General features: G+C 32.1%; 1 protein-coding gene and 1 long non-coding RNA gene across 2 annotated transcripts; one reads left to right on the forward strand and one right to left on the reverse strand.

Moving 5' to 3' along the window:
• Positions 1 to 7,536: 7,536 nt before the first annotated feature.
• Positions 7,537 to 11,334, reverse strand: LOC107610359 (arogenate dehydratase/prephenate dehydratase 1, chloroplastic). The gene is made up of 11 exons (XM_088497141.1): positions 10,727 to 11,334; positions 9,990 to 10,057; positions 9,822 to 9,914; positions 9,447 to 9,647; positions 9,168 to 9,248; positions 8,970 to 9,065; positions 8,815 to 8,892; positions 8,645 to 8,734; positions 8,487 to 8,554; positions 8,274 to 8,355; positions 7,537 to 7,941 (listed from the first exon to the last, which is right to left on the reverse strand). The coding sequence occupies exons 1-11, from the start codon at positions 11,016 to 11,018 to the stop codon at positions 7,885 to 7,887; spliced, it is 1,206 nt and encodes a 401-aa protein (XP_088353267.1). The 5' UTR covers positions 11,019 to 11,334; the 3' UTR covers positions 7,537 to 7,884.
• A 4,079-nt stretch (positions 11,335 to 15,413) lies between these two features.
• LOC110265644 (uncharacterized) lies at positions 15,414 to 18,149 on the forward strand. The gene is made up of 2 exons (XR_002351822.2): positions 15,414 to 16,142; positions 16,246 to 18,149. It is a non-coding gene; the product is annotated as an uncharacterized LOC110265644 (long non-coding RNA).
• The last annotated feature ends 1,109 nt before the right edge of the window (positions 18,150 to 19,258 follow it).

Genomic DNA, 19,258 nt, shown 5'->3' on the forward strand with positions numbered 1-19,258 from the left:
TGGTCCTTGGATGTTAGTAAAAAGAAATCAAAGAAGATACAAGCCGAAGATGGAAGATTCTCATATGGAGAAAAAGGAAAGATTTCAGTCAAGCAGATTTCAAGCTTTAGAAGGAATTAATTCAGAAGATTACGTGGAGGAAAATCAGAGTAACTATTATGGGAAACAAGAATACTACGCCAATAGCAATAAAGAGACTAAAGAAGGAAAGGAAAAATCCAACCAGCACCCAGATTTGATACCCAAAAATCTGGGCCACCAAAAAAATCAGCAAAAATCTAAGGCTCCCCCCTCACAAGTAAAAGGAAGGCCCATTGAAATCAGTAAGAAGCAACAGACCATTCAAAGTCAGCCCAAGCAATCAAACAAAATAGACCTTGTGAATGCTAGTTCACAGGTCACAGATCCTTCAACAAGTAATGCAAGGAGAGTTCAAAATGAGAAAAACAAAAATGACCACAGTGATTATTGGTGAAGCTTTAGCAGACTAAACAAAGAGATTGCCAAAAAATATCAAGATGGAGAATACAACAATGTAGCTTACACTAACGATATCACCACTAACTCTCTTATTTCCTCTATCATGGGAGGGGGAGCTAAGGGTCCAGAGGAAGCTATGATAGCAACTAAACCCCCTGATCCTGGAGAGGATGATCCTTTTACAGATACGGAGGATATGGAGCTGTCAAGACGGAAAGTAGATATGGAGCATTCTCCATCAAGCCCAAAGCCTATGGAGGCTTGAGTCTTCTTGTTATCAGGATGAGTTCTACCTCTTTTTTATTTAGTTTTTATGAATATCTTAATCTGGAATTGTAGAGAAGCCGCTGCCAAAGGGTTCCCTTCCATTATTAAAGATCTTGCTTTCAGATATAGAGCTAACTTGTGCATTCTTTTGGAAACTCATGTGTCAGGTCCAAAAGCAAAAAATATCATCAAGAAGTTGGGATTCGATTCGTGGTGCATAAGTGAGGCGAGTGGTTTTGCGGAAGGTATATGGTGCCTCTAGAAAAAGGCTTATTGGGAGATTGAACCTATGCATATTCACAATCAATTCATCCACATGAAGGTTTGCTACCAGCAAGTTAGCACCTGGTGGCTCACTGCTGTCTATGGCAGCCCACAACCAGCAAACAGAAGGACTTTATGGGAGTCCCTGAAAAGATTAGCTCCTGATATATCTGGACCATGGTGTTTAGGAGGGGGGACTTTAACTCCATATTATCGTTAAATGATACGGGAGGAAGTACAAATCTCTCTCAAGATAGCAACAGATTCTATTCTTGTATCCTTAATTGTGGTGTCAGCGATTTGGTTTTACCGGGCCACCCTTTACTTGGCAGCGGGGTAACACTAAACGCAGACTTGATAGATTTATTTGTAATGTAGATTTTGTTAATGCTTTTTCTAATGCAGGTGTTAAATATCTTCTGAGACTCAAATCAGATCATCTTCCTCTTCTTTTGGACTTTAATCAGAACGACAATTATGGAGGAACGAAGCCTTTTAGGTTCTTAGCCCCTTGGATTCTCCATGACAATTACAAGGATCTAGTAGACAATAGTTGGGATAAAAAAGGAGACCTTATCCTCAACATAGCTTCGTTTACAAAAAAAGTAAATATTTGGAATAAAGAAGTCTTTAGTCATATCATTCGAAAGAAGAACTGTATACTTCTCCGTATGGAGGGAATTAATAAGAAGTTATCTTTTGGTCACAACCCCTTCCTGGATAAACTTCAGAAAGATCTTTGGAAGGAATATGAAGTCATTTCCATCCAAGAAGAAAGCTATTGGCAACAAATGTCGAGGTGTAATACTATCCAATTGGGGCTAAAAACACTAGATATTTCCATCAAAAAGCTAATAGTCGTAGAAGAAGGAACCGAGTCACGTCCCTTATGGACAGTCATGGTTCTTGGATTGAGGATCCTGTTATGCTTAAGAATATGGGAGTATGTTTTTTTAAAAATTTTTATTCTTCTGATCAGATCTATGTTCCTTTTCCCTTGACAGGTTTCTTTCCTAGGATTGTGGATGAAGATATTAAGGAACTAGGGAAGGAGACCTCAGAGGAGGAAATCAAGAAGGTTGTGTTCAATATGGGAGGGTGGAAAGCACCAGGGAGAGATAGAATTCCAGCTAAATTCTTCCAATTCTCTTGGGACACTATTAAAGATTCTTTGGTTACTTGGGTTCGGTCTATCTGTCAGGAACCTAAGAATATCGTGAACGTTAACCAGATTCTCATCTCTATTATTCCTAAAGTTCCTGCCCCTGAGAATTTTACTCAATTTAGGCCTATTAGTCTCTGCAATGTTGTCTATAAGATTATTTCTAAGATTGTTGTAGAAGGGCTTAAACCCCATATGTCTTTTCTTATTTCAAATACTCAAGCTAGTTTTGTTCCAGGAAGGGTTAGTGCAGATAATATTTTGGTAGCTCAAGAAGTGATCCATTCTATGAGGACAAAGAATTGCGGAAAAGGATTTATGGCGGTCAAGATTGACTTAGAGAAGGCATACGATAGGCTCAATTGGGATTTCATCTTACATACCCTCAAGGAGATGCATTTACCAGAGAGCTTGGTCAATGTCATTGAGTATTGCATAACTACGCCAACTATGAATCTTATTTGGAATGGGTATCCATAAGAAGAATTTCGTCCCTCCAGAGGCATTAGACAGGGAGATCCCCTCTCACCTTACCTTTTTGTTCTTTGCGTTGAGAGACTTTCCCACCTTATTAACTCTCGAGTTAATGATAGGAAGTGGAAACCTATTATGCTATCTAGGAATGGGCCTAAACTCTCTCATCTTTGCTTTGCAAATGATTTGGTCTTATTTGCACAAGCTAGTAAGGATCAAGTAAATGTCATAAGGGAAACACTTAAGGTTTTCTGTGATAGCTCTGGCCAAAGGGTTAATTTTCAGAAATCTTGTGTTTTCTTCTCAAAGAATGTAGTTTACACCATCAAGCAAGAGCCCAGTCAACATTTGGCATCAACCTAACATGCAACTTAGGAAAGTACCTTGGTGTTCCCCTCATTCATGAGAAGTGAAACAAGCAACATTTTCAATTCATCATCGACAAAATGAAGGCTAAGCTTTCTAGCTGGAACATGAAGACGCTCTCTTTTGCAAGAAGGTGTACTCTCATCCAGTCAGTCTTGTCATCTATCCCTAGTTACGTGATGCAAACCATGAAGATTCCGAAGGAAATTTGCAATCAAATAGACAAGATTTGTAGAGACTTTCTTTGGGATGAAACTGAAGCGAATAAAAAGATCCATTTAATAAGGTGGGATACTATTTGCAAGCCGAAGAGTATGGGAGGGCTTGGTATTCGAAAGGCAGAAGATACAAATGCTTTATTCCTCATGAAATTAGCCTGGGGCCTTATTCAGGATAATCAATCCCTATGGGTCAGAGTTATGAAAGGAAAATATGGGTGTGGAACTCAGTCGATTCCTAAGGTGATTTCTAAAGCTAGTAGTTCGAATGTTTGGAGAAGTATTACAAAGATTTGGAACCAATTCAGCACTAATGTCATTTGGAGAATTGGAAATGGTGAAAAGATATCATTCTGGAACGATCATTGGGTGCCAGGCATAGGCTCGCTTGCTATAAGTTCCATTGACGGGGATAGGAGTGATGAGAAGGTGGCCGCTTATGCGAGAGCAGAGGGAGACTGGGATTGGTTCAAACTAAATCAAATCCTTCCGAAGGAGATTTTAGAGTTAATCCAGATTATAAAAGCCCCTCATTCTGATTTAGGAGAAGACAGTATCAGCTGGTTACCAGAACCTAAGGGAGATTTCACTATTAAATCTGCCTATGAAGCTTATTTTTCAAATAATGAGAATAGAGAAAAAAATTTTAAAGATGTTTGGAAGCTCAATATACCACAACGTCTTAAAGCTTTTTCATGGCTAGCAATGCAAGAGGCTTTACTCACTAATTCCAGGAGGAAAAGGATAGGACTTACCAGCAATGAGTGTTGTCCCAGGTGCCCTGGCCAAGAAGAGACCCTGCTCCATGTTCTCCGGGATTGTCACTATATCCGTAAAACTTGGATGAGCAGCGTTGATAGCAGTCAACAAGGCAAGTTCTTCAACCAAAACTTCCAGGATTGGTTCAAGCACAATCTTTGCGTGACTGCTCGAAAAAAGGATGGGAATGCTTGGCCCACTTATTTTGTTACTACCTGCAATGCAGCTTGGAGAAACAGAAATGATTTAATTTTTAACAATTTGGGCATCCACAGCTCAAACCTTCCAAGAATAATTCAAAACTTAGCTAAACACTATTATGAGGTTTTTCAAAAAACTGACAAAAGCAGAAAAGCCCTTACCTCGACTAAGATTATCGACATTGGTTGGTCTCCGCCAAAGGAGGGTTGGTATAAGATTAATACCGATGGCTCGTTTCTCACAAATTCGGGAATCGATGCTTGTGGAGGACTTCTGAGGGATACAAATGGGAGACTCAAGGTAGGCTTCATGTTTAACATCGGTGCGGTAACCATTACCACAGTTGAGCTCTGGGGAATTTATTTGGGATTAAAACTCGCAATTGATTTGGGGTTAAGAAAGCTTGTTATAGAGACAGATTCCCTGTGTGCTTTCAACCTTATCCACAGTGCTTCTACCTCCCAACATTCAAGTACCTCTCTGGTGAGGGAGATCAAGCGCCTTCTAGCGAAGCCTGAAATTTTTCAGGTGAACCACATATTTCGAGAAGTAAATTTTGCAGCTGATGACCTTGCAAAGCATGCACATCGTCTCCCCCATGGATTGAGTTGCTTTGAAGAAGCCCCTCATTTCCTATTTCCTTCGCTGGACGCTGACTGCAGAAGGATAAAGTTCCCAAGACATCTTAGTTAATTTGTTTGTTTCTTTGGGTCTTTGCCCCGTCCCTTATCAAAAAAAAAAAAAAAGGAGAGAGAGAAGATTTTATTGCTGTGTATAAAGAAAGAGAAAGTGTATATGTTATTGTGTTGTTGTAGTGTACGAATGTACAATTACATTTTACTATTTATAGAGGTAAAATATTTACACTTTTAAACCTCTTTAATATAATCAATTTTGAGAATGTGTAAGCCGTCCATAATGAATAGACATCCACATCATAATCCTTATCACAACATGTTGAAATATATTATATGTAATTAACAAAAAGAAAATAAATATCTAAAGTGATTAACGTTTTTGAAGGCAAAAGTTATTTATATAATAAACATGGAAAAGATTTTAGATATTATTTAATTTTATCATATGGATAATAAATATTGGCATACAAATAAATTTTGGTGAATGTTACCATACCTTCTCTAAAGTAACATGTAAGTTATCCTTTTTGATATGTCACATTCTAATTCGATGTTTATTTTAATATATTTGTTATATATTTATTAAAATATTAATTTAAAAATTTTCTTATATTAACTAAATTCTAAACTAAAATATTGATGTGACAAATTAAAAATAGAAACACAAATTAGTGTCACCGTAAAAATTTTTAATATGAAAAGTTTATCGTGTCAAGTAGATCTTTAAATTTAAAAATTTATTTTATACAATTTGGTTTTAAATTATATGAAAAAAAATTGAAATACTTTATATCTTGTTTTTTAAAAATTAATGTAGCTAGTTTGCAATTATTTTTTAAGAAGGTCAGGATTTTTATTTAATTTTTGTTAGAAAGCAGAGATTTTGTGTGAAAAATAAAAAAGTAATATTTAACATTATTTTTCAAATATTTTGTTAAATTTTCAACAAATTTCAATGACCCGAAATCAATTTTTTATTTTTTATTTTATTAGATAAATTAGTCATCCAATAAATTCTACTAAAAATTTAAAATAAATAAACATCCATTAGGATATGATATATCAGAGATGGTAACTTATATGTTATTTTAGAGAGAGTAGGATAACATTTATCATAAATTTTTAGTATTTTTTATACTATTCCTTAAGATGCTAGTCATTTTTTCCTAACATATGATTAGGGTTTAGACTCATACACAAAGCAGAATTCGAACCTCGCTATGATATTTACTTAAACGGACTAATGAGTTGAGCACTCCAGCTCAAGTGGGTTAGTTTATAACAAGCTTTATTTATGTCTTTTCCCCTCCCATTGAGTATCCATCAGCCACAGCAGATTCCAAATTGTTCAAATGTCACACCAAGATGGTCATGCAAATAAAGCAACCAGTCTCAAACCAAAAACATTAATATTTGATTCTTTCATATCAATATTTTGTTGGGAAAAAAGTAGTGGTTTCATGTCACTTCTCTTGATTGAATTTTACTTTTTAAGACCAACGTTGAAATATCAACATGTGAACTCACAAGTCACTCACCAAAAAAATTGTGGACTCACAAGTCACCAAGAACATTCAATTGCAGCAGCAGCTGGCATCTCTGCAATGAGTGCATGTCACAAACATAATTTTTTATTCGTTCTGTGTATTAAAATTAGAATACCTTAAGAATATTCTTTAAGAATTTAGAATTAAATTATTTACATAATTTTCTTTTAATGAAATTGAATACATTTTTGGAGTTGCGAAGAGGGGGTGCTCCTACGATGGTTCAGCAGTGCGCAGGTGCACCGTGGACCCGCGCGAGTTTAATGCAATCTGAGTGCGAACCGGCCGGTTTTCTGGTCGAACCGGCCGGTCCGGTCCGGTTCTGATAACTATATAATAAAGGCTCACACCTCCGCATACTTTCACCCTCCTTTCCAATCATTCACAATTTCACACTTCTCTTCATTCACAGTTTCACACTTCTCTTCACCAAAGGCTCACACCTCCGCTCATCACCTCATTTCCAATCATTCACAGTTTCACACTTCTCTTATTTTAAAATAAGAGAAGTGTGAAACTGTGAATGATTGGAAAGGAGGTAGTGAGCGGAGGTGTGTGAATGATTGGAAAGGGGGTGGTGAGCGAAGGTGTGAGCCTTTGGTGAAGAGAAGTGTAAAACTGTGAATGATTGGAAAGGAGGGTAAAGGTATGCGGAGAAGCGGAGGTGTGAGCCTTTAGTTTCTTTTTTTAATTTTCAGAATTTTACAAAAAAAATAGTAAAAATAGTAAAATTTTATTTTTCATTTTCACTTCTTATTTTCTATTTTCTCTTCACAAAATTTTCAAACCAAACACAAAATGTCTTTTAGATAACTGTTGCAATTTTTTCAAGGTTTCAAATAAGAACAGTATCAATTCTATGAAGAGAATACAAGAAGAATCAAGACAAACACATTAGATGCGAACCAATCAACCAATGCATCATGTTATTATTGATCATAATGGGCTGAGAGACTTCACTGTGAAGCAATGGATTGGTGGCATGCATGTTTTTTGTCCTTCTCTTTTTTAATTCTTTTTGTCAAGGTTGACATTGTAATAGAATGAAATGCTATTTGTCTAGCCATAGCATTTGAGAATAAGAATATTCAAACTTTCAATACATGAACAGAAACATAATTGATCATGAGGTGTTTACAGTTAGGAATCAAGGCAAGGTATGAGATGCTAACAAATCGTGTTCTTACTGATTATGGTGAATTCACTATGAAACAAAGAATACATTAGCAGATTTTTTCCTTTTACATTCACTGTTGCTTTTGTTTCTTTTGTTTATGCTTTTTAATGCTATAGAATTGAAGCTATACTACATATTACATACATGTTTAAAACCTTATACCTCTGTTCATTCTTTTGCAATGTCTAAGATCACAATCGACCGTTTGCATCGCCGTATTGTATGTTCAGACCATCAGTTAGCTCCGAATGCTCTTGGAAATTCCGGCATTTTAGGCTTGAGTATGATGATATCCATTGAAAATTCAGCAATAAACACGGATAGCTGTGACTCATATGGTTGTATCCATAGGATAGCAGCCCAGCACCCGAAGAAATGTGGCGAATTCCTGTAGGGACATTTAATAATATTTGATATATGCTTAGGAACTCATGACAAAAAAAGTTGGTAGAATTAATATTTGATATACAGGTGGTTGAAAAGAGGGAAAATTCAACAAAAGGTATAGAACAGAACGCTTGAGAAAGTGTGTGTGCATTGTATTAGCATGTTAGATACTACAGGAAAAAGAGAGAACAGAATCTTAGTCCAAAAGATCTAAACACTTGAACAGGATTTTGGCCATGACTCTTTCAGAAGGAAGGTTTAATAAGGGACAGAAGCAAATAGAAGAATTAAGAGACAGATTTCAGATCATGAATAAGATGACAAAGAACAAACCTGCAGATGTCCTAAAGCGGTTTGTGCTCGGGGCTCAGTCATAGATGCCTCAAAATCAATGTAGAAAAGGTAGTCGAAATACCTAAATGAAAAAAAGTAACATGTTATCTCAATTTCTTGCATCAGGATAGGGAAATATGTAGTTTCAGAAATCTCTGAATGACTTTATCCTCGGCTAGAATAGGAAATGCAAAGGAAAAAATCATAACTCACTTGGCACTCCCGGTGTTCGAATCATCAACAACTCTTAACGGCCGATTTCGTTGTGGGCGACTTTCAATCTGATTTTACAATAATACATATCATTGATCTTCATGTATTTATTAAGAATTGAGAGCCAGACTAAGAAAAAGAAGCTTCTTCTGTTATACCTTGGTTAAGTTTATATCTCTTAAGGCAAATACTGCCAACGCCTTAAACAGTACCCCAGGACCCTCGTCCAGTGTAAACACAATGCTTGTCTGGAATTATCTAATGATGAGTCGATTCAAGAAAATCTTGTAACATGGTTAAGATACAACTTCATAGGTCAAAAGTTTACCTTAAAGAGCTTATCAGATTTCGGAATTATTGGATCCCTGGCAAGCACGAGATAACGACTGATGATTTCACCATCGTCCTGTATAAGACATTGGAATTTTGAAACAAACACAAGCGTTTTCATTTAAACCAACCTGACTTGGTAAGGAGTTTTACCTGAACTTTTTCTGCAAGCACATTAAGCCCATAAATTTCTGCAGCTCGAATGCTTGCAATCGCACCGGCATCATATAGACCATCCAAAGCTACATGCTAATGTCATGCACACATTAAAAGGGGGAAAATTAAACAATTTTTTTCTCTAATAATGCATTAGAAAACTTAGAAGTCACGAAAAATATGTTGTCAGATTACCTGAGCAGCACCAGCTGTATCATCAACATTTTCTCTGGCAACACCTAGTTTAGTCAAGAAATTATCACTCAATTCAAGTGCCTGCATGATGAATTAATGACAATAAATATAAAAGGAATAAGTAATTAAGTATCGATGACAACACTGAATGCCTGAAACCGCACCCCACTAAAAGAAACATCTCTTTCTTTCTTGTATTGCATAGGATCAGATGCAATAGCAATTCTACACTACCACATCTCGGAAGAGCCATAAATGGAAAAAAGAATATAGCCAAACCTGGGGATGACTTAGAACTCGTTTCAAGTACTCTACTCTGACACCTGGCAAAGCTAAAAGTGAGAGATTAGTAGCCAACTGCACCTCAGCAACAATATGCAGCCTATGACGAAGAAGTAAATCATAGTTTCGATGGATGCTTCCCCCGGATGAATTCTCTATTGGAACAACAACTTTGTCAGCAATCCATAATTCAACAGCCTGTCAAAATATTTTTATAGAAGTTAACTTGGTTATAAGAAAGATATTGATGGCCATAAGCAAAAGTCCTTGCTTATACATGATAAAATACATGCGCGTGCACGAACACAAACACACAAGGAATTCAGCTTTAGCTAAACTACTGCATAAAGAATATTACAGATTATTTCAAACCTTAAAGGCAGCTTCATAATCATGGCAAGGAACTGTTTCACAATTAGGGTACACTTTGTGTGCAGCATCCTCGCTGTATGATCCAGGTATTCCCTAATTCAATAATCCAAGCAAATGATGAAACATGACCATCAAATCACAAAGTAGAAACAAACATACACATCATACCTTATATGATATTCGCACTTTAGCACTATCATCAGAAGCAGCCACAATATCGGATATGGACAAAGGCTCTACATTTAGAGACAAAATCAGTAGTTGTAAATTATGTGATCCAAAAGTATAACTCATAGGTCATGGCAAATTACATAACATGGGAATCCATATGGCAAGATAACAAAATAAAATAAAACAACAGCACAGGATGAGTAACTTTCTAAACAGTTACAACTAGACAGATTCCAACGGCACAACTCCTGATACAAGTTGATCATATGTTTTCCAACATATACATTCATTCTGAACAATGTTTTCCAGAATTCAGGAGAACAACAACAATGAGAAACATAAGACCGGTTGAACGAAGTACCAACAATGACTTGGGAGTACTAACTGGTCTATCCCCTTCACCAACGCCACAACCAACCCTGCATATAATCGCTGCTTTGCTTTAACAACTAGCTTTAAAAAACAACATGGGGGGAAGTTAATCTTTTATTCCGCTCTATAGCTAGGAAATGTTAACAAACTCAATTAACAGTGTGAAATCAAACCAGAAAAGATAAATTACACAAAACAAGTCTTTATTCATTCAGCAATGCAGAGCAAGCAAGCACCAATGGAATAAAGAAATTAAATAATTCAATTATATGGATAATTATGCTCATAAACATCTAACAGGATCTGTTATCTTGAACAGAATGAAAATGCAAACAAACACTAAAGAAAGTAAGAAAACTCACTTGGAAGAGAACCCAAATCCTTATGCAATCCCTGAGATACAACATCACCACCCAATTGATCATTATGAACAACATGCTGTACCATTATCCTAGCTGGCTTCCATGGATTCTCAACATGCAACACAGAAACCCCACCAAGGAGGAACCCCCATTTGGTTGTTGCTGCTCTCTTGTGATGATAATTCTCCAAACTTAATCCAAAATCACTGTTCTTCACCCTCAACAAGCTGTTACAACAACAAAGTTGGAAACTTGCAAGCCCTGATAGAGCAAGAGACGATGCCACAGCCATGGAGGGTCAATGGCTTTCTATGTTTTCTCTGCAGAGGGCGTTTGTGTGCGCTTTTCGCTCTCTGAAACCGTTATAGGCTTGTAGCATGTGAAGTACAACTACCACAAAAGGGGACAAAATCTAGAGATAAAAACATTATTTTCTGTAAACCCAAAAATCAAAGACAAGATTTTTGGGCCAATGAATGAAGCAACGGACTCAAACTCTAAGACTTTAGTCTTTAGCTTGTGATGGGATTTTTTAAAAAAACGGCGATTTTTGGAGCTTAATAAGCTCTCGTCTTAATTTGGAGTGGAAGAAAAAAACAACAAATCTCTTTTTTCTTCTTAAAAAATTTCTAATTAAATGTAATTTTTGGTGTATTATCAATATAAAAAATGTTTTATACGAATATCTACTTCTAAGTCTATATAAGTATATTAATAAAATGTGTTCCAATAAGTAATAACTAAGTACTTTATAAGTCTTAAAAGTAAAAAATATATGATCAATAAATAATAGTGTAAGATTGTTTTATGCTATCAACAATTGGTTTGGGGAGTTTGATGTGCTGCCACTTTGCTCCATTTTTCAGTGTTGAATTATTATGTCTTTGAACAAAAGAGAAAAAAAATTATTTTTTTTTTGTAAAATTCATACTTTACATGTGGTGAATGAATATCTTTCCCGTATCAATTATAGTAAAATCTCAAGTAAAGTTAATTTCATGTGAAGTTGATAGTTGAGAATTGTTAGATAATAATTTAGTCAAACTTGTCAAATCATTTAACGACTTTTAACTATCAACTTCACATAAAATTAATTGCACATGAGTTTCAACCATCAATTATTAATAGAAGGATAATGGTTATAACCTTTGAATCAAAGTTTAACCATTTTTAGCTACTAAAATGCATACCTCTTTATCAATATTAGAGTCCTTACACCTGTTACTATGAAAGAGTTTTGTTTCTTCCCTCTTTTGTTGGTTTGAAGTGTTTTTTATATTTCTTTATTAGTCTATGTAAAAGAAATATAATCGAGTTTTTTTTTATGTATATTTGGGCTTATAATTGCTGTTGACCTGCAAATAGTTGGATGCACGAGTTAACAGAACAACAATGTGACATAAAACATAAGAAAATATAATGATCAAGCCCTTTAACTAATTGTTTAATGTTGAAGAGTTCTTTCTTATTAAAAAACAAATCTGGAAGACTTCATTTTATTTTGGTAAATTAATAACGTTGAAGAGTATGTTATTTGGTCTTTCCACCAATATATAATAAACTTTGGGATGATGGCTTTGCATTTTGATAAACATATACAGTAATATAAACTTTTTTTTTAAAAATAATTTTTTATAAGAATTTAGCTAAAATGTTAAGATTGTATTATTATTATTAATAAAAAATTTAAAATTTTTTACTTTAACAAATAAATTTATAACTAAAGCATTAAAAATTTAGATTTTATATTTTTTATATAAAATTTTTTAATTAATAACATTAGTATATAAGGCCAGATCCAAAATTCCAAGTGTTATCTTGTGAGAGGCAAGCGTCTTTATTAGGATTTAATTTTTTTTAGTAGTACATGATAATTATATTTATTTATTTGTTTTTACTGTGTTATTAAATTTGATTCTATTATATTAAATTATCATGAAAATTATATATATTTTGTCCTAATATGTTAAATTTTTTAGATTCGTAACGGTTAACATGTGCCCTTAAATTAGAAATAATTATACCTTTTTCATAATTCAGAAGTATATGCATATTCTTAACTTTAATTTTATATGTATATAGTTTTGTGCCTCTATAAAATGTAAAATTGGCATGAGCTCAGATCTTGGTTGATATCTACAATGGATGGAATGAATAATTAATACAATGAATGAATACAACCACCAAAACTTTGTCTAACATGAAAGTGATGGCTATTGACCTCTCCCCAGGAAGGCTCACAAGTCCAAACAAACTTTTGTGATCTACAATGTGTTGGATATTCACAATTCATAATTCATAATAAGGATTATTTCAAAAGTTAGGTGGGTAGGTGCCACCGCAAATATTTGTGAGTTGTGAGTTATGACCCGCCGGTAAAATATTTTCAGCAAATTGCGGGTCTTCCAAGTTTTGGCTGGTCCATCACAATCCAAGTGTAAATTAAATTTCCATCGCTGTGATGTATACATATAATAATGTTTTTTGTTTTTGGTAGATTGCTATAATTAGGGCTGTCATTATATATCCTACCCGCGAGTATCCAACTCGGACCAACCCATTCGAGTAGGATTGTCTATCCTACCCGCTGTGGGTAGGGTAGGATAGGGTATAAATTTGTCTCTGGGTAGAGTAGGGTACGGGTTTAGTGTATACCTTACCCTATCCGCATCTTTAATATATTATATAATATATATGTAAAAGTTATGTATGTAGTGAAAAAAGTAAGTCTTGTATTCACAATCTTCTTCTTATAAAAATTTGAAATAATTACTAAACTAGTTGATGATCATATTATTTGTAATTTTATGTTGGATTTCTTTAAGATTTTATTGTTTTTAATTTTAATTTGAACTTAATTTTTTATTTTTTATTTTATTAATATGTATAAAATTTGGAATGGTTGAATTTTATATTTATTTGATTTTTTTTTTGTTTCTGCAGGTAGGGCAGGTAAGATAGGATTTAGAACTTTAGGGTGCGGGTAGAGTTAGGGTTGAGAGATTCTCAACCCGCGAGTAGAGTAGAATAAAGTTTTAAAAAAGTTTTTAACCCGCAGATAAAATTAAAGTAGAGTCTAAACTCTACCCTATCCATTGTCAGTCCTAGCTATAATAATGGTTTGATAATTCAAAAGAAGAAATATATATACTTTTAAAATTAACCAAAAAAAAAAAGAGTTGTCACTTGATAATTTCCTTAAATAATAATCCAATTATCACTTATGATAGATAGTTATTAATGTATTTATTGAAAATTCACCAAGGTTATCAAATTAACGTATCATTAAATAATCTAAAAATTATAACAATTAACAAGTAATACTTAAAAAGAATTGAATTACATGTTTAATTATGTATCCGATTTCCATTAAAAAAATTACAATAAATATTCATTCATATTTATTTATTTCAATGATAATATATTCCTTTACAATTCAAAAATTTTTAACCAGTCTTCAATAATTCAAATAATTATTAGTCTAAACAGCTCTTGTAAACGATGATTTGCTGATGTAGGAGATCTGTTTAGAGTTTTAGACTAATTAATTGAATGATTGAAGATAATTTAAAAAATTTTAAATTATAAAAAAATACTTTATTTTTTAAATAGATAGGTAGTGATGGATAAAGCTATTTACTCAAAAAAAAATTATACATGACAAGTCAACGTACTGAAATTGACCACCAGTAAGATGCCTTGTCCTTTTTATTTTGAAGTTATAGATGACTTGTCCATTTTGAATAAAGTGATACCTTGTAAGAACTTGAGTAGTAAATAGTAATTAACCAAAGTTGATTTAAGGCTAGGAAGAAGAGTGGGGCAACTCCCTAGTCCCTACACACGCCTATAAACCACAAACCACAGCACAAAACAAATATAAATTAAATTAAATGAGGGTCCATAGAAGAATCATGAGAGCATCTCATACCTAAACCCTAATTAAAATTATTGTTAATAAGATACATTATAATACTTTTGAGAATAAACTTTATTTGGTAGCAAAGTATTACATTTATAGCTAGCATATAACTATATATATATTTTAAATAATATTATGAAATTATTAAAAGTCATTGGCCTATTCTGTGATGTGGTCCACAATGGTGGGTGCAATTCATAACAACTTAATTAATATGTACATATTTGTACCGGAAGGCATGGAAACCCGTCTCTTTCAATGCCCTTATATTTCATGAAAAAACGAAATCAAAGTGAGTCCTTTTATCAATGAATTGAGTGTATATATGTGACGTCTAATAATTAATTCATTTAAGTTTCACACTAATAATAATATAAATACAAAGTCTTAAGCATCTATTTGAAAAGTTTCAAAAATTATTTTTTTTTGAATTTTTAACTTATAAAATATAATAATATTAATATTTAGTATAATTTTTAAAATTAAATTATAATTTTTAAAAAATTATTTAAATATTTATAAAGAAATTAAAAAAAAAATTTTTATAATAAATTTTTTTTATCATATTTCTTTTAAAATAAACATTTTTAAAACTAAAAAATTAAATACAAAATAATTTATTTAAATAAATTACTTTTAATATAAATATTTATTATTTAAACTATTTTTTTAAAAAGAACTTAATTAAGCTTTTTATTCAAAGCCACTATAAATCTCTATGCATGTATTAAAATTCCAATAAGGACCCTCTTACCTCTTAATCCATTCGAGGCAATATATTTTTGTAGAATGGAAAATTTTGATCCACGAGTACGTGGATGCCAAGCCACTACAGAATCTTGAAATTAAGGTGTAGTAGTTTGAATATGTATATACACTTGGCAAATATTTTAAGAGTATTTTTCGAAATTGAGGTTAAGAAAACAAATAGTTTTAAGAGTATTTTATTATATGTTGATGGAAATGGAAGATGGAAAGTGATTAATCAGTCAAACAGTGTAGACCTAAAATATAGCATATACTACTGGCTTGGTTGTTGAATTATTATTACTATTTGCTTCCCCCACAGGCTGCAAAATGCTATGTTAGTTCCACATCATAATGAAAAGTAGAAAGTTCCATAGATCTCAGAAAATTAAGGAGAAAAGGTTGCATCATCCACCATAATTGGTTCTATACTCTTCTATCTTCATCAATTAGTCTTTCTTCTTTGCTTTCTCTGGAAGATTATTCAAAGAAGGTGCATGTATGAAAGATAGATCCCTCCCTCTCTCTATATATGGATTGGAGGTGGTGATGGTGAAGTGCTATGAATATTTGTTGTATGAAGCTAACAAAACTGAGGTATTGGCGCGCCTCAATTTGAATACATGGTTACTAGGTAATCCGTAGCCATGTAATTTGATTGAGCCGCGTCAATATCTTATTTTTGCACTTCTTTGTTACCATCTCCACATACAGTCATACACACCCCCCAATCTCATCAAAACTATGGTATGTTAGTCTTTTTTTTCTTTCTATTCCTTCTTGATTTTCTCTCTCTCTCTTCTTGATAGATATGCATATATACAACCCTCTTTGCTTTATGTAATTTTAGAATTTGTAGAAGAAGGGGGAAAATGAAATCAAAGTTTCCAGCATAGTGTGGATTGTAGCTAGCTGCAGATGAAGCATCATCATGAAAGGGCAACATACATGGGGTATAAAAGGTAATAATTACACATAAATCATATTTTCATATCATCATGTAGCCATATAGTATATCATATACCAAAATCTTAGTTGGTTAGTTATATATAGGTCTATTGATCTGATTAGTCAAAATAAAGCAAAATTCGAGTTTAATTAGTGGGATTAATTGGAATTAAGAGGGAATAAATTAAGCAGAACATACGGCATATATATAAAGGTTTTGAAGCTAAGGTAGAATTCATCATTCAAGTGTGTATATATATATATATATATTAGATTAGTGTGACTTATTAGTGACCATATAAAATCCCTAGTACAGTCTGGTTTGATTCCATGTCTTCTGATCTATACCTAGAAGATATAGGAATTTAATTTTGTCAACCTCCCCCAACCTTTTTCCAATTTTAATTTATGTCATATATATAATATATATCGACTTAATTTGAATTACACGGATACTTATTGATGATTTTGTTTTATGTCATATATATTATTGATTTCCAAAACTTCAATGACTGAGCTAATTAGTTAAACTTTTATATGATAAGGAACGTAAATATAATTTCGTAGATATTATTGCATATATACACCATTATTGTGTATATATATATACATGAAGTAGGTAACTAGATATAAATTAAAATTGGCGTATTAGGTCGGCCACTGTAGTTTGCACTAACCATTATTATATTATATACTATCCAATATACCAAAAATCAGAAAAGAAAAAAAAAATCCTATAAAGATATATAGCTAGGCAAAAGATAAAGAGTAGTAGATTGATTCTATATATCAAGCTAAGGTCCTCTCTTATATATCTTTATACATTTTAATTCACAAAGGTATTAATATAAAAATAACTACAGTATTATTTATGAAGCTATCTAGTATAGTATATATCGTTTTAATTAAATTGCTCTTATGCTGAAATATAGAATTGTCAATTTGTCATCCTAATACGAACAATAATACTACATAATCAGTAAATATTATCATTTTGACTAACATTTGACTAATATAATTCATATTCGAAGATTTTGTACATAAAAAACATATCATTTACACTTATATTTATCAAAATTTGTACATAAAAATTAATAAAATTTATTTATTAAAGACAATTTAATATTTATACTAGTCAAATAATCATAAAAATTACTAAAAATCACTGATCTTAAAAATTTCTCTAATAATATTGTTACCACAACAATTGTGACTGATGAGGACTGTAATTTAGAACTATGAACTACACATGTATGAATCATAAATGTTATGTAACTTTTTTCGATGGGGTTGGAGTATTAGCACCAGTGAGAAGTAGCTACTGTAAAGAGTTAAGTGAGGGAATTGAAGAATGAATGAATGATGAGAATATGATAAAGACTGATTTGCAGGAAGGGGACATGGTAGAGTTAATGAAGGAGGAATCCTTCATTTTCTTGAGATGCTGGCTATTAATTCCTTCAAAGTTGAAGGTGCAAACTCAAAATGTGGGGCCTCTTTACCCTTTGCCTTTATGTAATTTTTGCTTTGCATTAATTTCTATTCCATCAGTTTCATGCATGTAGCCAAGTAGCACCAAAGTAAGCCATGATTAGGCCCTATCATCTTTTTCTCCATTGTGTATGTATATGTATAGCAACCTGTGTGTATTAGTGGTAATAAATAATTTAGATCTGAATATTACATTTGATGGTCAAAATAATATTGTGATTTTTAGGTCATTATTTTGATATTGTTTAGTAAATATACTATGTATACTTTAACCATTATATTATATTTGTATGTAGATACATATATATTGTTTAACTACTTATTTTTAATATATATTTTATATTTAATATATATTTTATACGATTAACCATGATTAATTTAGTCATTAATTTTCTGTGGTCACGATTTATACAGTTGATTTTTTAAATTATACGATTATATGGCTCTTAAGTTTGGTCTTTTTATTTGTCATCATCATTGATCACTTCCTAGTTAATTAGAAGAGTAATTTTATGTACCATAATAATTAGTGATGTGTAAATCTGTTATATAACTATACTACTTAAATAATAACTCTAATAGAAATAGATCTCCTGATCATTATTACTTTATTAGTAGTGTGTAAGATTTAAATGGAATAAACTTTTTTTTATTTTAAAATTATTATGTGTACATTAAAAATTAGTTATTAAATTAATTATTATATATATATATATATATATATATATTATTTAACTTATTTTTAATATATATTTTAATGTGTATTTTATATAAATAATTTTTTTTATGTATATGAGGATTATTTTCAGTTTCATGGTATAATTTTTTTATTGAAAATCTTGAGAATAAACAATTTTTAACAATTTTAGCCAATATTTTATCAATAAAAATATTAAATTCTCTTCAATAAATAAATTTACTGATTCTAAATTCGGATAAATATATGAATACAAGTTATATTAATTCTTATGTGTAAAATTTAGTAAATATAGCTACAAATTGTATATTTTATAACTACAAACTATTGCTAATTAAATTCTGATCCAAAATGAAGTGATGAACATGTAACATTACTGTTTTTCAATTTAATTTTTGGGCAAGGATGGAGTTATATATATGGTGAGACAATTAAGCTAGCTGTGCTGACAAGATAGATGATGATCGTGGACATAAATCAAAGTATCAAACCATGATGACTTCTTTTGTGTTAGTGACTTGTTCTAAGGGGACCATGATAGGATAATCTTTTAATAATAATAAAGAATTTGATTAGGTGACTAGTTTTGTTTAAGACGTCACGTTGATTCATTTATTATACTCATTAGATTAAAGTTTAATGAGATTTACATTTTATCTAACTATAGCTAGTAATAATGGGTTTATTAGTTAATTTAGTATTTTATTTGATTAAATATGTACAATAA

The sequence above is a fragment of the Arachis ipaensis genome, chromosome B8 (genome assembly GCF_059453495.1).
Source record: "Arachis ipaensis isolate K30076 ecotype BB chromosome B8, ASM5945349v1, whole genome shotgun sequence".
In the NCBI taxonomy this organism is placed as follows: Eukaryota; Viridiplantae; Streptophyta; class Magnoliopsida; order Fabales; family Fabaceae; genus Arachis; species Arachis ipaensis.

What these genes read in the sequence shown, in the direction of transcription:
- LOC107610359 (XM_088497141.1), bottom strand. Translation starts at nt 11,018, where the DNA reads ATGGCTGTGGCATCGTCTCTTGCTCTATCAGGGCTTGCAAGTTTCCAA. An exon ending in GAGTTCTAAGTCATCCCCAG is followed by an intron (nt 9,249 to 9,446) that starts GTTTGGCTATAT and finishes TTCATCATGCAG; the next exon opens with GCACTTGAATTGAGTGATAA. An exon ending in ATACAGCTGGTGCTGCTCAG is followed by an intron (nt 9,066 to 9,167) that starts GTAATCTGACAA and finishes GCATGACATTAG; the next exon opens with CATGTAGCTTTGGATGGTCT.